This window comes from Onychostoma macrolepis, chromosome 05, assembly GCF_012432095.1.
Source record: "Onychostoma macrolepis isolate SWU-2019 chromosome 05, ASM1243209v1, whole genome shotgun sequence".
In the NCBI taxonomy this organism is placed as follows: domain Eukaryota; kingdom Metazoa; phylum Chordata; class Actinopteri; order Cypriniformes; family Cyprinidae; genus Onychostoma; species Onychostoma macrolepis.
Window position 1 is genome coordinate 19348963 of NC_081159.1, and position 16056 is coordinate 19365018.

The 16056-nt window shown below is 35.8% G+C and overlaps 1 protein-coding gene across 3 annotated transcripts in view; it reads right to left on the reverse strand.

Annotated features, from left to right (window-relative positions):
* Window positions 1–16056, reverse strand: part of myo1hb (myosin IHb) — a 23725-nt gene continuing 7669 nt past the window's right edge. The window contains exons 1-32 of one of the 3 annotated variants that reach the window (XM_058776166.1): window positions 11537–11587; window positions 10345–10506; window positions 9798–9913; window positions 9260–9458; window positions 9052–9132; window positions 8796–8975; window positions 8586–8684; window positions 8350–8463; window positions 8143–8214; window positions 7819–7938; window positions 7636–7703; window positions 7103–7208; window positions 6884–6964; window positions 6709–6800; window positions 5767–5861; window positions 5631–5677; window positions 5461–5541; window positions 5104–5209; window positions 4885–5002; window positions 4596–4709; window positions 4395–4471; window positions 4208–4276; window positions 4039–4123; window positions 3151–3313; window positions 2966–3049; window positions 2721–2814; window positions 2545–2600; window positions 2194–2329; window positions 1798–1868; window positions 1481–1578; window positions 1271–1370; window positions 1–1084 (exon numbers count right to left, since the gene is read on the reverse strand). In XM_058776166.1, the coding sequence (XP_058632149.1) occupies window positions 1058–1084; window positions 1271–1370; window positions 1481–1578; window positions 1798–1868; window positions 2194–2329; window positions 2545–2600; window positions 2721–2814; window positions 2966–3049; window positions 3151–3313; window positions 4039–4123; window positions 4208–4276; window positions 4395–4471; window positions 4596–4709; window positions 4885–5002; window positions 5104–5209; window positions 5461–5541; window positions 5631–5677; window positions 5767–5861; window positions 6709–6800; window positions 6884–6964; window positions 7103–7208; window positions 7636–7703; window positions 7819–7938; window positions 8143–8214; window positions 8350–8463; window positions 8586–8684; window positions 8796–8975; window positions 9052–9132; window positions 9260–9458; window positions 9798–9913; window positions 10345–10470 (3075 nt within the window). In that variant the 5' untranslated portion in view covers window positions 10471–10506; window positions 11537–11587 and the 3' untranslated portion in view covers window positions 1–1057. Of the gene's footprint in view, window positions 1085–1270; window positions 1371–1480; window positions 1579–1797; window positions 1869–2193; window positions 2330–2544; window positions 2601–2720; window positions 2815–2965; window positions 3050–3150; window positions 3314–4038; window positions 4124–4207; window positions 4277–4394; window positions 4472–4595; window positions 4710–4884; window positions 5003–5103; window positions 5210–5460; window positions 5542–5630; window positions 5678–5766; window positions 5862–6708; window positions 6801–6883; window positions 6965–7102; window positions 7209–7635; window positions 7704–7818; window positions 7939–8142; window positions 8215–8349; window positions 8464–8585; window positions 8685–8795; window positions 8976–9051; window positions 9133–9259; window positions 9459–9797; window positions 9914–10344; window positions 10507–11536; window positions 11588–16056 lie in introns of those variants that run through there. The other 2 variants (XM_058776165.1, XR_009271350.1) reach the window with 2 other exon arrangements.

A 16056-nucleotide genomic window follows, 5' to 3' on the forward strand; every position in this document is an offset into this window, starting at 1 on the left:
TCATCATATATTCGTTTATTTTATTTTTAAGCTTTTATAAGAAACATCAGGAAATCATATACAGCAAATGTCCACAAAATACTACTCAATAATGAATCATTTTATTTCCTTCTGATTACCACTGCAGTCATGATATAGTTTATACAATAGCTGAACTGAATTTACAGGATAACTTTTTTTTAAAAGTAGCCTACATAATTATTATCTTGATTACATTAAGTTAAACATTATGTTGCTGTATTTTAACACCACACACATTTTTTATAGGGCTACAATAATGATGAAATAATGATGATGATTACTGGAGCCATATACAGATTTTATATGTATGACCATTTCTGTGTCTCATATCAAATGGCATTTTATGTTTGAATGTGCAGACAAATGTTGTGTCTGTCTACATGCACTGTTTTGCCGCTGTGTTCTGGGCATATCACCATCTTTACTTATGTTTGTCAGTGCAAAGCAAAAGATGGCATTGTAAGGTTTTGGCAGTATTGGAGACGTAACAAAATGTACCAACAACATTTACATTTGTTTACTGGTGCATATGCAAGTTTTTGCTAAACAGTTACCGCTTAAGATTTTCATGGATTAACAAGTACTTCTTAAAAAAACAAAAAAAAGCACAATTAGCGCACAATAACACTCATTTTCATGACACATTGGATATTTATAATAAAACATGGGCTTATAAAACACACATCAAAGACAATGTACAGTAAATGACTAAATACAGAATTTAAATGTAATATTATACAAACAAAACAAATAAAATTCAAACTACTTTAATATACCAGTTTTGTTTGTTTTTCTTTCTTCTTGCTAAATAAATTACAGTGATATGTCATGATTTGTCCTTTGAATTCACACATTAATATCTTAGTGCAGTATTTCCCAACCCTGTCTCTGTAATCTTAAACACTCATTTCGTGTCTTGGGCCATTGGAAAACACCGTTCTATAGGTTCTTTTAGGGCAAGTTATAGTGTTTAATAAACTCAACTGAAATGCATTAATTGGGCCATTGTGGAGAAGGTTTGTGAGGTAAAACTTCATCATCGAGATTTTGTTCGTGCAGATTCCTGCAAAATAAAAATGTAAATGGCTTCAAAATAATAAATGCAAGTTATATCAATATCATTTTAATAGTAATAGATATAACAGTGGTATACAATTATATGCATATTACTAATGGTCACATATAAAGGTTACACTTTAAATATATTTTATGCTTCCAGTGTATTCATTATTGCATTATGTGGACTCACCACCATCAAGTGTCCATTTTTGGCTCTGTAGACCATTGATTCACCGCTGCTCTTAAAATCAACAAAGCCCTCTTTGCCAGGCTGGATGTCAAACCTCACACTACAAAATGACAACAATTCAGTGTATGTATAATGCAATAAACAGTCTATCTCTGTGAGCAGGACTGAGTATCCAAGGCAGTTCAGATAGAAATACAGTGTATGTCTCACCTCCCTTGAACAATTTTGATGAGGTTGTGGTTTTTAGTCACTACACAGATTTTTGTCAATGCCTCAAACAGATAGCTGCACTGCAAGACCAGGTCCCCCTAAAACAGAATATTTAACAATCATATATGTATATATTTCAGTGACAGGTTATTGTTCAAATACAGTTCAACAGAAACTTAATACATGTTGAACACGTTTTTTTTTGTTTGTTTTTCTTTCTTTGTTTTGAGGCATGTAAACAAAAGTTTTTCCAATTTACCATGTGACAGTAATTTCATACAGATACTCCCTGACGAAGATATTTGTTCACCACCTACTTTTTGCTTTGTGTCATCACAAGCGACATGGAGAATCAGGAAGTTGTCACTTAAATTGCTGACAGACACCCCTGTACAAAAGCAAATATTGCTCATGTAAACAATGTATGGTATTATATGGAACTGGATTCAACTTATTTACCTAATTTAGTAATGGTTTGTTACAATTACTTAAATATAAGACTACGAAAAAAATACCTAGTCCAATCCAAACAGACTACTATATGAAGAGGTATGTTTACACCTTTGCCAACTGTTTTTAATGAAATAGGATAATTTCTAGTAGGTACATTTAAGTTAAAATGCACATACTATAAAAATATTTCCTGTGGAAATCTAAATTGATTAATTTTCACACAATCATAGACGTTTAATTATTGGGCATTGAGATTTCACCTTTCAGTGAGCTGTAATTCACCCTCTGTTTGATTTTGGCCTCTTCCACCAGATACGCAGCGGCCTGAGTGAAGATCAGTTGTCTGAAACGTGGCCGAAAGCCATTCCTGTCATACTTAATCACTGGAACACTGTACTGTGTAGAGTGAGATATCACATCAGTTTCCCATGCCAATGATATAAACATCTGACTGAAAAATAAAGCTGTACTGTACTCTTAGTTAGACAAGCCCATTCTAAACAAAAATAAGATCACATCCAATAAATGGATTCAAGATCCAAACATACATACTGTATGCATATGTATGTGTATATACTTATGTACTGTAAATTTCTTTTATTTTCATGTACCTTAATGCCCTCAGGACAAATCAGCTGCAAGACTTTGATGTTTATGTGTTGTTCACCTGAACAGAATGAACAAAGTGCTATAATGTTTGTTCATGAGGTATAAACTGGTCTTTGCATTTACATATTGAAATTTTTACAGCAACAGCAGCATATCAAAACAATTCATAAACTCTTACTTATCCTTGTGTCAGCGAAGGGTTGGCATACGCTCTGAGGGTAGTTCTCTTTTCTGCCTTTGAATATGTCACTGGTCTGTGCTTTAATTTGCAGCTGAAAATAAATGTTGAACTGTAAATGGATTTTAGCCAGTAAATAAAATAAACATTCAAACAAATGAGAGGTAAAATATATATATATATATATATATATATATATATATATATATATATATATATATATATATTATTATTTATTTTTTTACCTGCGCCTTCTGCTGTGCACTGATCCCTCGAACATACTTCCGTACGAGGAGACGTGTGTGCAACTTACGCAAGATGACTGAGGCCTATAAATGCATTTATAACAAAATATAGTTACATTACAGTGAAAAAATCACTTTCAGCTATAAAGCAAAACTTTGCATGGATTCAATAATGTATGGAATACCTCTTGCATTATGGGTGGAGGAGTTAGCCAGCTGGTTTTGTCCAATACTGATTTTGGCAGATTCTCTTTGAGTCGAGTGAGGTAGCTCTGTCTGACAAAGGCCAGATACTCAGAGTTGTCCGTGCTGACAGGCTGATTCCTGTTCATGAAGCCCTTAATAAACCTGCAGGACAGGGAAAAAAATCTTTTACAACTCAGATATCATAAAATATGTTGTGTTTATCTGCTCCAAAAATACAGTAAAATCAGTAATATTGTGAAAATCTAATACAATTAAAAAATAATTGTTTTAATATATAAAAAAAAAAAAAAAAAAAAAAGTAATTTATTCATGTGATGTCAGCTGAATTTCTTGTTATCAATGTTAAAAACTGTTTAAAGGAATAGTTCACCCAAAAAAACTAAAATTCTGTCGTCATTTACTCACCCTCAAGTTGTTCCAAACCTGTTTGAATTTCTTTCTTCTGCTGAACACAAAAGAAGATATTTTGAAGAATGTGGGCAACCACATTGTAGGTGAATAAATAATGACGTTAATTTTTGGGTGAACTATTCCTTATTTTCTATGGAAACTGTAATACTTTTTTTTTCCAGGATTCTTTTATGAAGAGAAAGTAAAAAAATAAAAAACCTTTATTTGAAATGGAAATCTTTTGTAACATTATAAATGTCTTTACCGTCACTCAATCAAATTAATACATCCTTGCTGAATAAAAGTACTTACTGATCCCAAACATTTGAACGATGGTGTACATTTACAGAACATTAAAAAATATAGATAGATTCAATTTCCATTCATTGACTATGAAAAGCTTTTCCTACATCACTTTGATCACTTAAAGGTAGAAGTAACTGACAGTGAAGCATCTGACACGATAAGCGTCTCACTTCTTGATGACTTTGACAGCCCAGGCTCTCCTTTCCCTTTCTTTTCTGGCCTGAAGGCCCCGCCAACATGTCTCAATCTTGGTAGCTGTTAAAAATGAATTAAGAGTGATGTTATATACATGGTTTTCAGAAGTATCTGTAGTATTTTCAAACCAAAAAAGATTAATACCTGCTTCCCTCTGCCTCTGGTATTCTTCTTTCACCCTATAGCCTTTGTATTTGGCCTGGATTCTTGTGGCTATAACAAAAGAGATTGGAGACACCAACCAATCAGGTCAAAGCTGAAATTGCCAGAATCATCACGACACATTCAGGGAATGCCAGTCTTCTTTTGTCAGATGTTACTGGGGCCTTACCCAATTCATGCTTGCAGATCTCAAACGCATCTTCAGTGGCAAAAAGAGTCCTGGGATGGCGAATGAAGATTTTTGTCCTTGAGAAACAAGAGGAAATAGAAAAAAAGATATTTCAGGACATGCTAGGAGAAAACAGATATTTTCTGGTCCTAGATGAAAAACGCTGTATCATACAGTAGCAGTAGCCTGGACAGTTCGTACCTTCCCATCTTGTACTCGTCTGGTTTGTAGCCAAGGTGTTTGATGAGTCTCTGCACTCCCTCTGCTGGTGTCCCCTTCCAGTGTGGCCATGTGTCAGGACATAGAGCCTTATATCTGCAAAGATAAGCATCAAGGTTTGTCACATGTTTGCAGGTGAAAAGTAGAGAGAAGAAGTGCCTGATAGAGAAGATAAGTTCAAAGCAACACTAACTGAATGCACTGTAACTTTAGATAGAAAAAGTCTGACGAAGGCATGAAAGGCAATTGAAGTCACAACAAAAACACACACCTTTTCAGGAAGACCTCGTATCTTCTCCTATAAGCAAACCCAGCACGCCTGACTCTCAGGTGCTCCATTAACCCCAGGTACTTGACTTGATGTCTCACCATGACATCATCAAAGCGGTCTGAGGTTAGGCGAGTGAGAGAGAGAGAGGTCACTGGCACAGTCTTGTAAAACATTCAGCAGACAAAACCACTAACCAGAGGTGTGAAGTGAAAGGCTCACCTGGCTGCTTACAGTGGTTGGGTTTCAGGCACCGCACATACCATGCCTCCTTGGTCATGAGGATTTCAGTGAGGCCTGCAAGGCTGCTCTTAAACTGGGTGGCTACCTGTTACAAAAATGTCTTTTTGATTCCTGTACATGATTAAAGTGCTGCAATAGCTTAAATACAGGAGTTGCTCATCATGGGTTATCAGCTATAATGATACAATACTAAAACTATCATCAACAATCTGCAAATTTGTTTTCTCGTAGCCTGAAAATGAACACTAAAAATACATCATAGAGAGAAAGAGAGCGAAAGAACAGATTGTTATGATTATTTGTTTTAATTGTCTATTTAAATATCTTTCACTGTACCGTCTCTGGTCTTTTCTTCCCGTCAGGTTCAATAGTATGGAAGCAATGTTGTATAATACTGTTCTTAGACTGTCGCATGACCTTGAACAATAACAAACAATTTTTGCATTTCTTATTTTTTCGGTTATGTCAGGCCAAGAGAGAATGCATGCTGTGGTTAAACCTCTTACCTCTTTAATGTTTCTGTACAGAAGATCATTATTTTTGTCAAGAAATCCTGACATGAGGAAACCATAGAGGTCAAGATAAGGAAATGTTTTAAAAACCTTATTTGTCTTTAAACTGTTTGCATTAAATGAAACTTACCAACGACTGAATAAGTAACCTCTCCGGCATAGTGTAGAAGACGAAAATCCCCTCGTTCAAGGGTCTTGCGTGTTTTCTGGTCAGCCAATTTGTGCCTGAAATTTAGACAAAGTAAACTTGATTAATAAGTGAATACAATGCTTCGCAGCAGGACAAATTGTTTACCACAGCAACTCAAGTCTAGTTTTCATTGGAAGGTTTTAGCTATTGTTGTGTAATTAAATGTATTGCCATAACTTTATAGGCTATTACATGGCAGATGCAGATTAACAAACAATATAATATAAACTTTGGATAAAATTTAACATGGAAAAATAACTAGACTACTGTATATATAAAATGTACCATCTTACAGTCCATCTTACAAAATAAGTCATTCAGAGTTTGGCCTGATAAAAATCATTGTCTCATGACATTATAAATTGAGCAGACACGTTTTACAGACACATTAGAGCCACAATACTGACATTTTGGTGATTCTTCTCATTTCAATAAATGCCCATGAGTCAGCTATATACGACAGCTTATTCACAACTTAGTCATGTCTGGATTTAAAAACTTAGATGCAGGTTTTAGCTGAGGACTTGGATTGTAATATCAGTATAAATGGAAGCAGTCTGCATTCGGTATCTACAAATTTAGCTATTATTATTTTTAGGGATTCATTTCAATGCAGGGGTGTCCATTCCTGCTCCTGGAGGGCTGACTTCCTGCAGAGTTTGGCTCCAAAACTTCCAGCTTGCAAGATTTTAGTGATTCTGGAAACCTTGATTCAATTAGAACTGAAGATAAAACTCTGCTGGAAGGTTGTCCTGCAGAAACAGGAAGGGACACTCCTGTTTTAATACCTACAGAAGGGTCATAAAATGAATAAAATCATCTAGTACTATAATAGTATTGAAAAGCCTGTATTAAGTCAGTTTAAAGTGAAAAGCTACCCACGTGACAAAATGAGGGTGACCGCACATCTTCTCCTCTAGCTTCTCCAGGAAGGTAAAATCTGTGGCTTCTCCAGGACGCAAACATTCTTCATCCTTTAATAGCGGGGTACATGACATAAAGACTGGGACTTAATCATGTCTTGATGTGTATGTCAGTTTGAATCAGTTCCACTCACCAGTATTGATATGATGCCTCTATGTTTCTCTTCCACCAGGTCACAGATGATCTTGTTGTTGAAGTATGGCACTGGCTCCCACTGAAAAATGTCAACATGGGAAAAAATGTTTATCAATGAAAATATGCTAAAACACAAGGTGAGGCAGATCTGTGGCCCAAAGCATTTACATTACGATCTGTAAGTGTAACAAATGCTGTATGTACTCAAAATATTCACCTCGATTCCCTCCATCTCATACTCCTCCTGCTCTGATTTGAGGGTGAGCTGGATGAAAAGCTGCTGAAGCTTTTCATTGCAGAAGTTTATGCAGAACTGTTCAAAACTGAGGAGAAATCACACACATGGTAAATATCAATCCATCAAAACATATATCTATCGAGTACTCCTATTATTATCAATGTTGAAAACAGTTGTGCTGTGGAAACTGCGATACACTTTTTGATGAACAGAAAGATTAAAAAACAGCATTTATTTCAAACTGAAATTTTCTGGAGCATTATGTCTTCACTGTCAATTACGATCAAATTAATGCATCCTTGCTAAACCTTACTGACCCCTTTTAAATGATAGATGGCCCATTTATTTGTGTGTCTAGATGTGTCCAGAGGGCATGTTCTGACACTATATTGGTAAAAAGGTTACTAATTGGTTTTGTTAACTCACTAACCCCTTTTAAGAGTTTTCTTGAAGGAAACTATTTCAATAAATGCATTCAGTGAGTGTGTATGACTGCAATGCTTCAGGGTCACCTGTTCACGTCAAACACTTCAAATCCATAGATGTCAAGCAGTCCAATCACCGTCTTTCTGGTTGAATCCTGCATAATACATATTATAAATAGACTGATAACCTACTAATCCATCAACTAATTCATGTATTTTATAAACCACTATAAAAAGCATAATTTGTAAATTCCATGTAATCATGCATACCTTATTTGCCAATGATTCATTAATCTTATTAACAAGCCATGAGAATGTGCGGCCATAGATGGCTTTGGCTAGTGCATCTCTGGCATACTTTGCATGTTCAGCGGTGAAAGGGCTTAGAACCTGAAAATGATAAATATTACATAATCATGGATTTCTTAAGTACAGGAAATGTTTTTAAAAAATCATACTTAATATTCCATCTCTAAAACAACTGTTTAAAATCATTTAAAATGTATATTTATTTATCATTTAATAATAACTCTGTATAGCAATATGAATGTAAAACATGCTTTTTGTGCAATTAATGTGTCATACAAGTCTCACCTCTTCTGCTTTGGCTTCAATTTTTCTGTGAGTTAAACCCTCCTGTAACATGTTTGAGGGGATGCCCAATAACTGACAAGAGTAAATAATAAAGAAAAAAAGGAGAGAGAAATGGGTTGCAAAGAAATCTAAGAGGCCAAAATTGGCATTACAGTGTAAACCGTAACACTTTTCATGCATAATTTTTCAAAAACCTGATAGAAGTACCTTTGACAGCCAGTGTACTTCTGCACTGCTGTTTAATGTGGCATAACCATGGCCACTGGCCTCAAAGTGAACATTGCCGAGATGAAGGACACTGGCAATAATTGCAAACAGATGCTAAAAAAGACCAAACATATTAAACAATGACTTCTCTTTCTAAAAAGCAGCCTTCTGCACTGACCCAGTCACCCAAGTGGACAAAAACTCCAATCAACATGCTCAATTTGAGAGCGTCTTACCTCTATATCCTTTTGACTAAACTCAATGATAGTAAGAGCTTTCTGTACAGTTTTCCAGTCACTCCTGTCATTAATGGAGCTCACTTTGGCACATTCTCCCTGTCCAGGAAATTGATTTTGAACAATAAAATGAATATGCTTTATGGCTCTGACATGTCTATGAATCAATTTTAACTTCAGAAAATATGAAGTAACATCTGTGCTTCTCACCTGAATAAGATAGCGGTATTTCTGACAGTTTCGCTCCAAGCCAAGCCAGCGAAGAAGCTCATCCTCCCCTCCCTCAACTAACTGATAGAAGATGTGGAAGTTCCTTTCTCCACGATTTTGGTGGACCACCCTTGACTTCTCCAGTAAGTAGCTTAAGATGTGGCCACCAACTGCTGCTCCCTGAAAGAAAAGGCATTTGTTTACATTTGTCATCAATGCCGTCCGTTCTTCTACATCTGTTTAAATCTGACTTTACCTGATGGTCAAACTGTATGTCCATGTACTTTCCAAATCGACTCGAGTTGTCATTTTTCAGGGTTTTGGCATTTCCAAAAGCCTGTAGATATAAAACGCTCAGCATCAACATTCTTTTACATGATACTGTGCTACACTTTGAGCATGTGCATTCAGAATACACCAAAGTTTTCAATGGCTCATTTCAGACAAAAAGCTTGAATTCTGACCTCCAGCACCGGATTGGAAAGAAGGAGCCGATCTCTCACATTGTCCAAGATTCTAGTGCTGGGACAGCACACTGCATAAAACTGCAGGACTTTCTTAGAGGCCTCCGTCTTGCCAGCGCCACTTTCACCAGATATGAGGATGAAGTGGTTGTTGGTTTCACTAATCATTGTCCGGTAAACATTGTCAGCAAGTGCAAAGCTGAGAGGTCAGAAAAAAAACGCTTAAACTACATGTAAAATAAACAATTTATCAATATCAATGTTCTTTAAAAAAATAAAGTAAATGCTAAATATATACAACGTATACAGTGCTGTTCAAAGTTTTTGGGTCAGTACGATGTTTCTGAAAGGTCTCTTATGCTCCCAAAGGCTGAATTTAATTGAAAAATACAAAAAACAGTAATATTATGAAATATTATTTTACTGACCCCAGACTTTTGAACGACAGTATTTTTCCTGTTTACAGTCAAGTCAATTCAAGTCACCATCATATAGCGCTTTTCATAATGCAGATATACGTGTATATATGCAAACTTACATATGAGGAGGCAGCTCAAAAAAGTTGACTCCCATATAAATGTCCATTTGTTTCTTGGTGTAGATACCCAGCTCTTTATATGGATTAACTGACACCAGGAGAGTCCCAATGTAGGTCTAACAGAAACAATAACAAAGATTTCAGAAAAAGTTCAAATTCAGTATTTTGCCTCAACAGAGTACTGAGTTACAAATATGAACAATCCCGGGTTAAGGAATGATCATAAGGAAATATGATTATCTCAGCAGTTTCACTCAACTTTTCACTTATCTTGTAAGTTGCCCTTGATAACCTTAAACAGAAAATACCTCTGTGCTGAATCATCAGCAAAGTGAGTTTCCAGTCGCTGCGATAAGGCAAATTAGATGTATAGAGAACATTTTCACTTAGTAGACTAGCTGTGTGCATTGACCTGTGTTCAGCATGAGAGTCCACATTATTCTCTCCCCCATCTCAACAATGAAAGTAACTATGAAACTGGATATTGCATTGCCTGCCTTTTTTACAGTCTATTCTAAGAGGTCATATGAGTGGGTGCAGGACTCACATATATGAGGTTCTCATTAAATCGTTTTCTGAGGTTGTCCATAAATGCTGTCTCACTGGTGTAGGCGTCCAGGAGAACAAAGTCCTGAATGCCCACCCGGTCCCGCGCTGTCAAAGACCCCTCCATATCCTGCAGGATCCGCTGGCAGCGCTCCTCTAAACTCTGTTAATTACAGACATAACAAAATAAAGAAAGCAGTTCATCTTTTTTAGAAGTTGCTTGAAATGTGTTCATTGGACTTTAAAAATATATTTACTTCGATTATTTATATTCTGCAAGATAATTACTAAAATCTTGTAATTGTATATGTTTAACAGTAATTGCTCAAAAATGTACACAAATGACCAACATCACCAACGTTCTTTTACTCAGGTTATATTACATCAGCCTACATCCAGTAATATATAATTTCAGATGTGGCCTTGAACAAACCCTGTCAACAACATGCCACGAATCGTCTGAGGGCAGCCTCTACTTATCTAATCTAAAATGTTTTTCTGCACAGTCTATCAAAAGGGATGTTCATCAATCAGCACTGAGAATGGCAGGGTCCACCCCAGTCTTGACAAACAGGAAGGATATTGTTTTCATGCGTTGATAAAATCATATGTCCTCTGAAGTTATGTTTTGATATGTGTGTGTGTGTGTGTGTGCGCGTGTAATCACTGTAAAAAAAAATATATTTTTACAGGAAAAATAGTTTGTGGTTAACTTACCATACCTCACCACATTTGGTGAAAGATTATCTGTAAAATATTTTAAAATGTATGGTTTTGGAAGTAAAAACACCTACCATACTATTACCATCTAAATGTCCATAAAACCTTTTACACAATTTTTTACATTGTACCAATATTGCAAACATTAACAATATATTCAAAGGCTAAATAGTTTGTTTTAGTGATTCTCAGTTTGACATATAGTCATTCTACACCTAAACTGTTACATAAAATGCTGCAGAACATTTACACGGTTTATTCACAGTGAGCTGTATTTCACCATTAGTTCAGCTGCATCAACACGCTTTATTCCCTACAAGAATAAATTTACATCAGCAGCTGCATAATATTTTACACAAACAAAAAAACTAACTTTATGGTTCTCTTGTGTTATAGTTCTATCTCGGACCTGAAATATTTGAAAAGTTTATCTAAAATCTAAAAAATTCATATGGAAAAGTGGGAGCCCTTACCTTCAATGCAGTGACTGTTTCTCTGAGTACTGATGTGGGAACTGTGTGTGATCTTATCCAGTTTTGTAAAGAGCATCTGTGATTATTTCAAGTACAACAGGAAACAATGTCGTATCACACTCACCACGTCCACGATGGGAAGTCATTAATAAAAAGCTTGCAAAGGAAGCGGGGGTCTGTGTGTATGTGTGTGTCAAGAAACATCTGTCTGAAACAGAAATCATTATGGATTTATTGTCTAGCATCCTGAAAAGCTCAGCTCAGCGTAGGTTTGTCCTATCTTGGTTCCCTTAAACCTGAGGGCAAATCTATTTCTATCTGAGATTACACGGTTCCGTTCCTGTCATGGGATGGTATTTGGGCCGAGGTCACAGACATACAAAAACTCTCAATAAATGAACTATTCCTGTCTGGTGCTACTGATGCTTGATTTACAGAAGAATACATAAGAATATCGCATTTCAAGAAGCACACCATCTGAAACCATGTGAGTTACAAACCACGTGTTTTACACTTCATCATAAAACACATCCTTTTCTGAATTGTCCAGTTGTGATTACTTGTACCCTATAAAGATATACTATATCATATTTGATACAGAAATTACTAAGGCCACTTCAACATGATAATTGATGAGAGTCATCTGTATTGATAGTTTATACGTTTTAGCAATAGCAATCCTTTTACTATAATTATTATAAAAACGTCCCATGCACTTCAGGTTGTAGTCTTTTAATAAGGTAAACGTAAAAAATGTTATAATAAATCAAGATTAACACTTACTGGACTGAAGGAACTAAAATATGAGTATCAAATATGATACATGAGGCTTTTGAGGAATGTTTATTTGTACATTTCTAAATCGTCATTGTATTGCATTATATGTTTTTCCCCTCACAATAAAAACTATAGAGCTTTGATCATAAAACTTAGCATTTAAATATCATTTTACTAAGACATATTAATGGGAGATATAGCGTGACAACTTATATTTACATGCATTTTAAGTAGTTTGCTAGACTGTTTTAAAGATTTACATTACAAGTTGCCGAAATGATATCTTACTTTTTGGCAATATAAATATCAGCAAATGTACCAATTGGCACATTTTAGGCCTATGAATAAAACAGAGGAGCTTTTCTACCTTGAATATTAACTCTGTGTTCACCTAAAAGGCATCAAATATATACAAATAAATCAAATATAATACTCAACAAAAAACACAACTTATTTTATATTTTGTTTAAGTGTTCAACAAACTGTTAAACTAAAAAAAAAAGTTTTTTTCAATTTATTTCATATGTCAGGCTTTGGGTGGTTGAACAGTTACTGACAACATTACTCAAATAAAACGCACTGAGTAAGCTGTCAGTCAGCTGTGTCCCACATAAGCGAAAGTGCAGAGAAAAGAAATGCTCTGAAAGATAAAGCTGGCATCACACTTGAGTCCTGTCTATCAGCTGGCAAAGAGCACTTAAACCAGAGCCAAGAGGGGATGCCAAGCCTCTGGCAGTCTGTCAATGTTCTTCTCTCATTACACACAGCATGTCATGTAGTGCATCCGTTTAAAAGACAATCATGATCTTAACTTTAAACTCAGGGCATTTCTTGTCACAGATACCCAATTAAAACACTTTTTTAACTTTACCATTACTTGATTGCAACATCTGAATATTTATATAACACCACAAAAACTATAAAAGTACAATAGCTATAACATATCATAATAATTGAATATATTAATATATACACACAAATACTATATATTATATATCATGTATACATATATTATTCTTGCTACCATTGTGTAGAGTTAAAGATTGTCTAAAGATTGTTTTTTTTTTTTTTTTTTTTTCTTATAATCAAAACTGATCAGGTCTGAATTGGAAAAAACAAAAGGTTAATTTACACGATGACTTAGATTTCCACTTTGGTGTCACTGTTATTAGATACATCCTGCTGTATTTCCAAGTGAGTCATTGAGACATTAAAGCTGATTTTAATGGAGAAGGAAAGTCTATCTGGTTAACTGACCATCATCTGAGAGGCCATTCTATTGTCCCAAAACTCCGGTATGTCACTGGATCCCAGTGCTCAGCTCACAGTATGGCTTGAGACTTTGGAAAGAGCTAGAGCTCATCATTGATCACCGGCCCACATTCATCTATAACAGCCACTACACAAAGACTTGACCAATTTCGCTGCTTATAGTCTAAATCTGAATTTACCTTCTTCAACCTGTACTATTTACACCTTTTACCTTTATTTCTCTGTTCCGATTTTATAATTTGTTTTCTTTATAGGTATTAATGAGAACTCAATTTTTCCTCAAAACAATGTTTTAACTTTTTTCCAAAAATCTCACAGTCATTTTTGTAGTCCAATTTTGAGTCACATTTTCATAAAATATATTATTTTTGGTTTTTTTAAAAGAAGAAGAAGAGGAACTTACAGAATAAAAAAAATATGTAATGCTTTGTCAGCTTGCTTATTACTAAATTATAAAGTAATACTGATTCAAACAATCTTGAGACAAACATTTATACTGTATATTATATAATCTATATAATCTTATTATATTATATTATATTATATTATCTTAGGCTAAATGAGACAAAAAATGATCACAGCTTATGAGTATTTAAATTTTACTACATTATTTCAGCTGCTTTCTCCACGGACATAAGTATATGAAATATTCCTGAATTACCTCAGCATCCATTGCTTTTTCCAAAGGAGATGAATCTTAATTCTCCTCGTATTGGTCCAGGGCTCAGAAGTTTAAAGTGTCCAGTTTATGATGGCATGATGGAAACTCAGCCCAGCAGAATACAGGTCTAGGGTGGTCCACTTCACATTCGGTCCTGATCAGTTCAACTCTCTTTTTCTTTCGCACTCTTCTTCTCTATCTCACATCTTTCCATCTCTTGTTCTCATGAATTTATTTCAGTTTAAGCACCACTACTAAACTGGGCTTACGGTCTGCTCCAAAATGCTGAATGATTCATGGAGGGGCGGCAAGAGAAGATCTCATTCAGCACCTCTCCTTAGAGGCCACTGCCCCACCATGTGTAACACAAGGCTGTGGAAACCTGAGCTAAAACCCTGCTCCCTCCCCTCCTACCTGTCTTCTTCTGCACAAAATTACATTGTTGGGGTCTAGTTACTGATCTTTGATTAGGTGGATCCGTTTTCTGCTAATTACTACCCACTCACCAACACAAGGCCCATGGCTCATAGCCCATTTGGTGTAAAATTGCCTCTATTTTATTTTTTACAAACTGATGGATGTGTAATCACTCTGACTGCAGGGACGGTCAGCTGAGGCTCTAATAATGGAACCTGAGTCAGGGGGTGTTTACCTCATTACTGTAAAGGTGTGTAAATACTAGCCTTCCTTGGGTAATGTTTGGGTTCAGTTGCCCCACTTTCATCACTCATGCAATTTTAATTTCAACTTTCATGACTTGATATACTTTTCCATTAATCAGCTGACTCTAAATAGTGGAGCGGCTAAGTGATATAATCGTTCAGTTTATGATACAAGCGTGAAAATTGGCATGAGCAGTCTCCATGGGTCACTTGACAAGAAAATTGTCCGAGCCACTTGAAATTTTAAGATGGCGGCCATTTTTTAAGATGGCCGACACCTTAGTGGAGCAGTTAAGTGATATAGTGGTTTATTTGGTGATACAAGCATGAAAATTGGCATGAGCAGTCTCTGATGGTCACTAGACAATAAGCCACCCACAGCTAATTGAAATTTCAAGATGGCGGCCATTTTTCAAGATGGCCACCACCTTAGTGGAGCAATTAGACTTAAGAAATAATTTAGTTGGTGATACAAGCATGAAAATTGCCATGAGCTGAAGCCATCATAACAGTTGAGAATACTAACTGGGACAGATGTTTCATTTGTCAGCAGGACACCAAGGAAAAACTCATTCATCCGAGTTCATTCAACAGAAAGCACGATCGTACTGGTTATGATACCATTGCAAGAAATGTTCCATTATTTCATAAGATCAATGCTCTGCCTATCTTACTTAGTCCAACCCGACTAGATGAAGGTGATGGCATAGAAAACACATTGACAAGAAACAGAGCAAAATATCATTCAAGCTGTAAACTTATGTTCAATAACACAAAGCTGGAAAGGGCCCAAAAGAGAGCATCTACTGCTGCTAAAGACACTGAAGATACCAAAGATATCCATGTCAAGAGGCCAAGAGGATCCCAGCCCTCGAAAGCTTTGTGCTTTATATGTGAAGATGAGAGTGCAATGTCCCCCTTACGAGAAGCAATGACGATGAAACTTAATGAAAGAGTCAATGAATGTGCCAGGAATCTAAGCGACATGAAGCTCCTTGCAAAGCTTATTGTTGGTGATGTTGTTGCACAGGAATTTAAATACCACCCTGCCTGTCTTGTTGGACTGTACAACAGAGAGCGAGACCATCTCAATGCCATCAAGCAAGAGCAGAGCCTCAAAATCTCAGCTTTTGACTGGTATCCCTCTA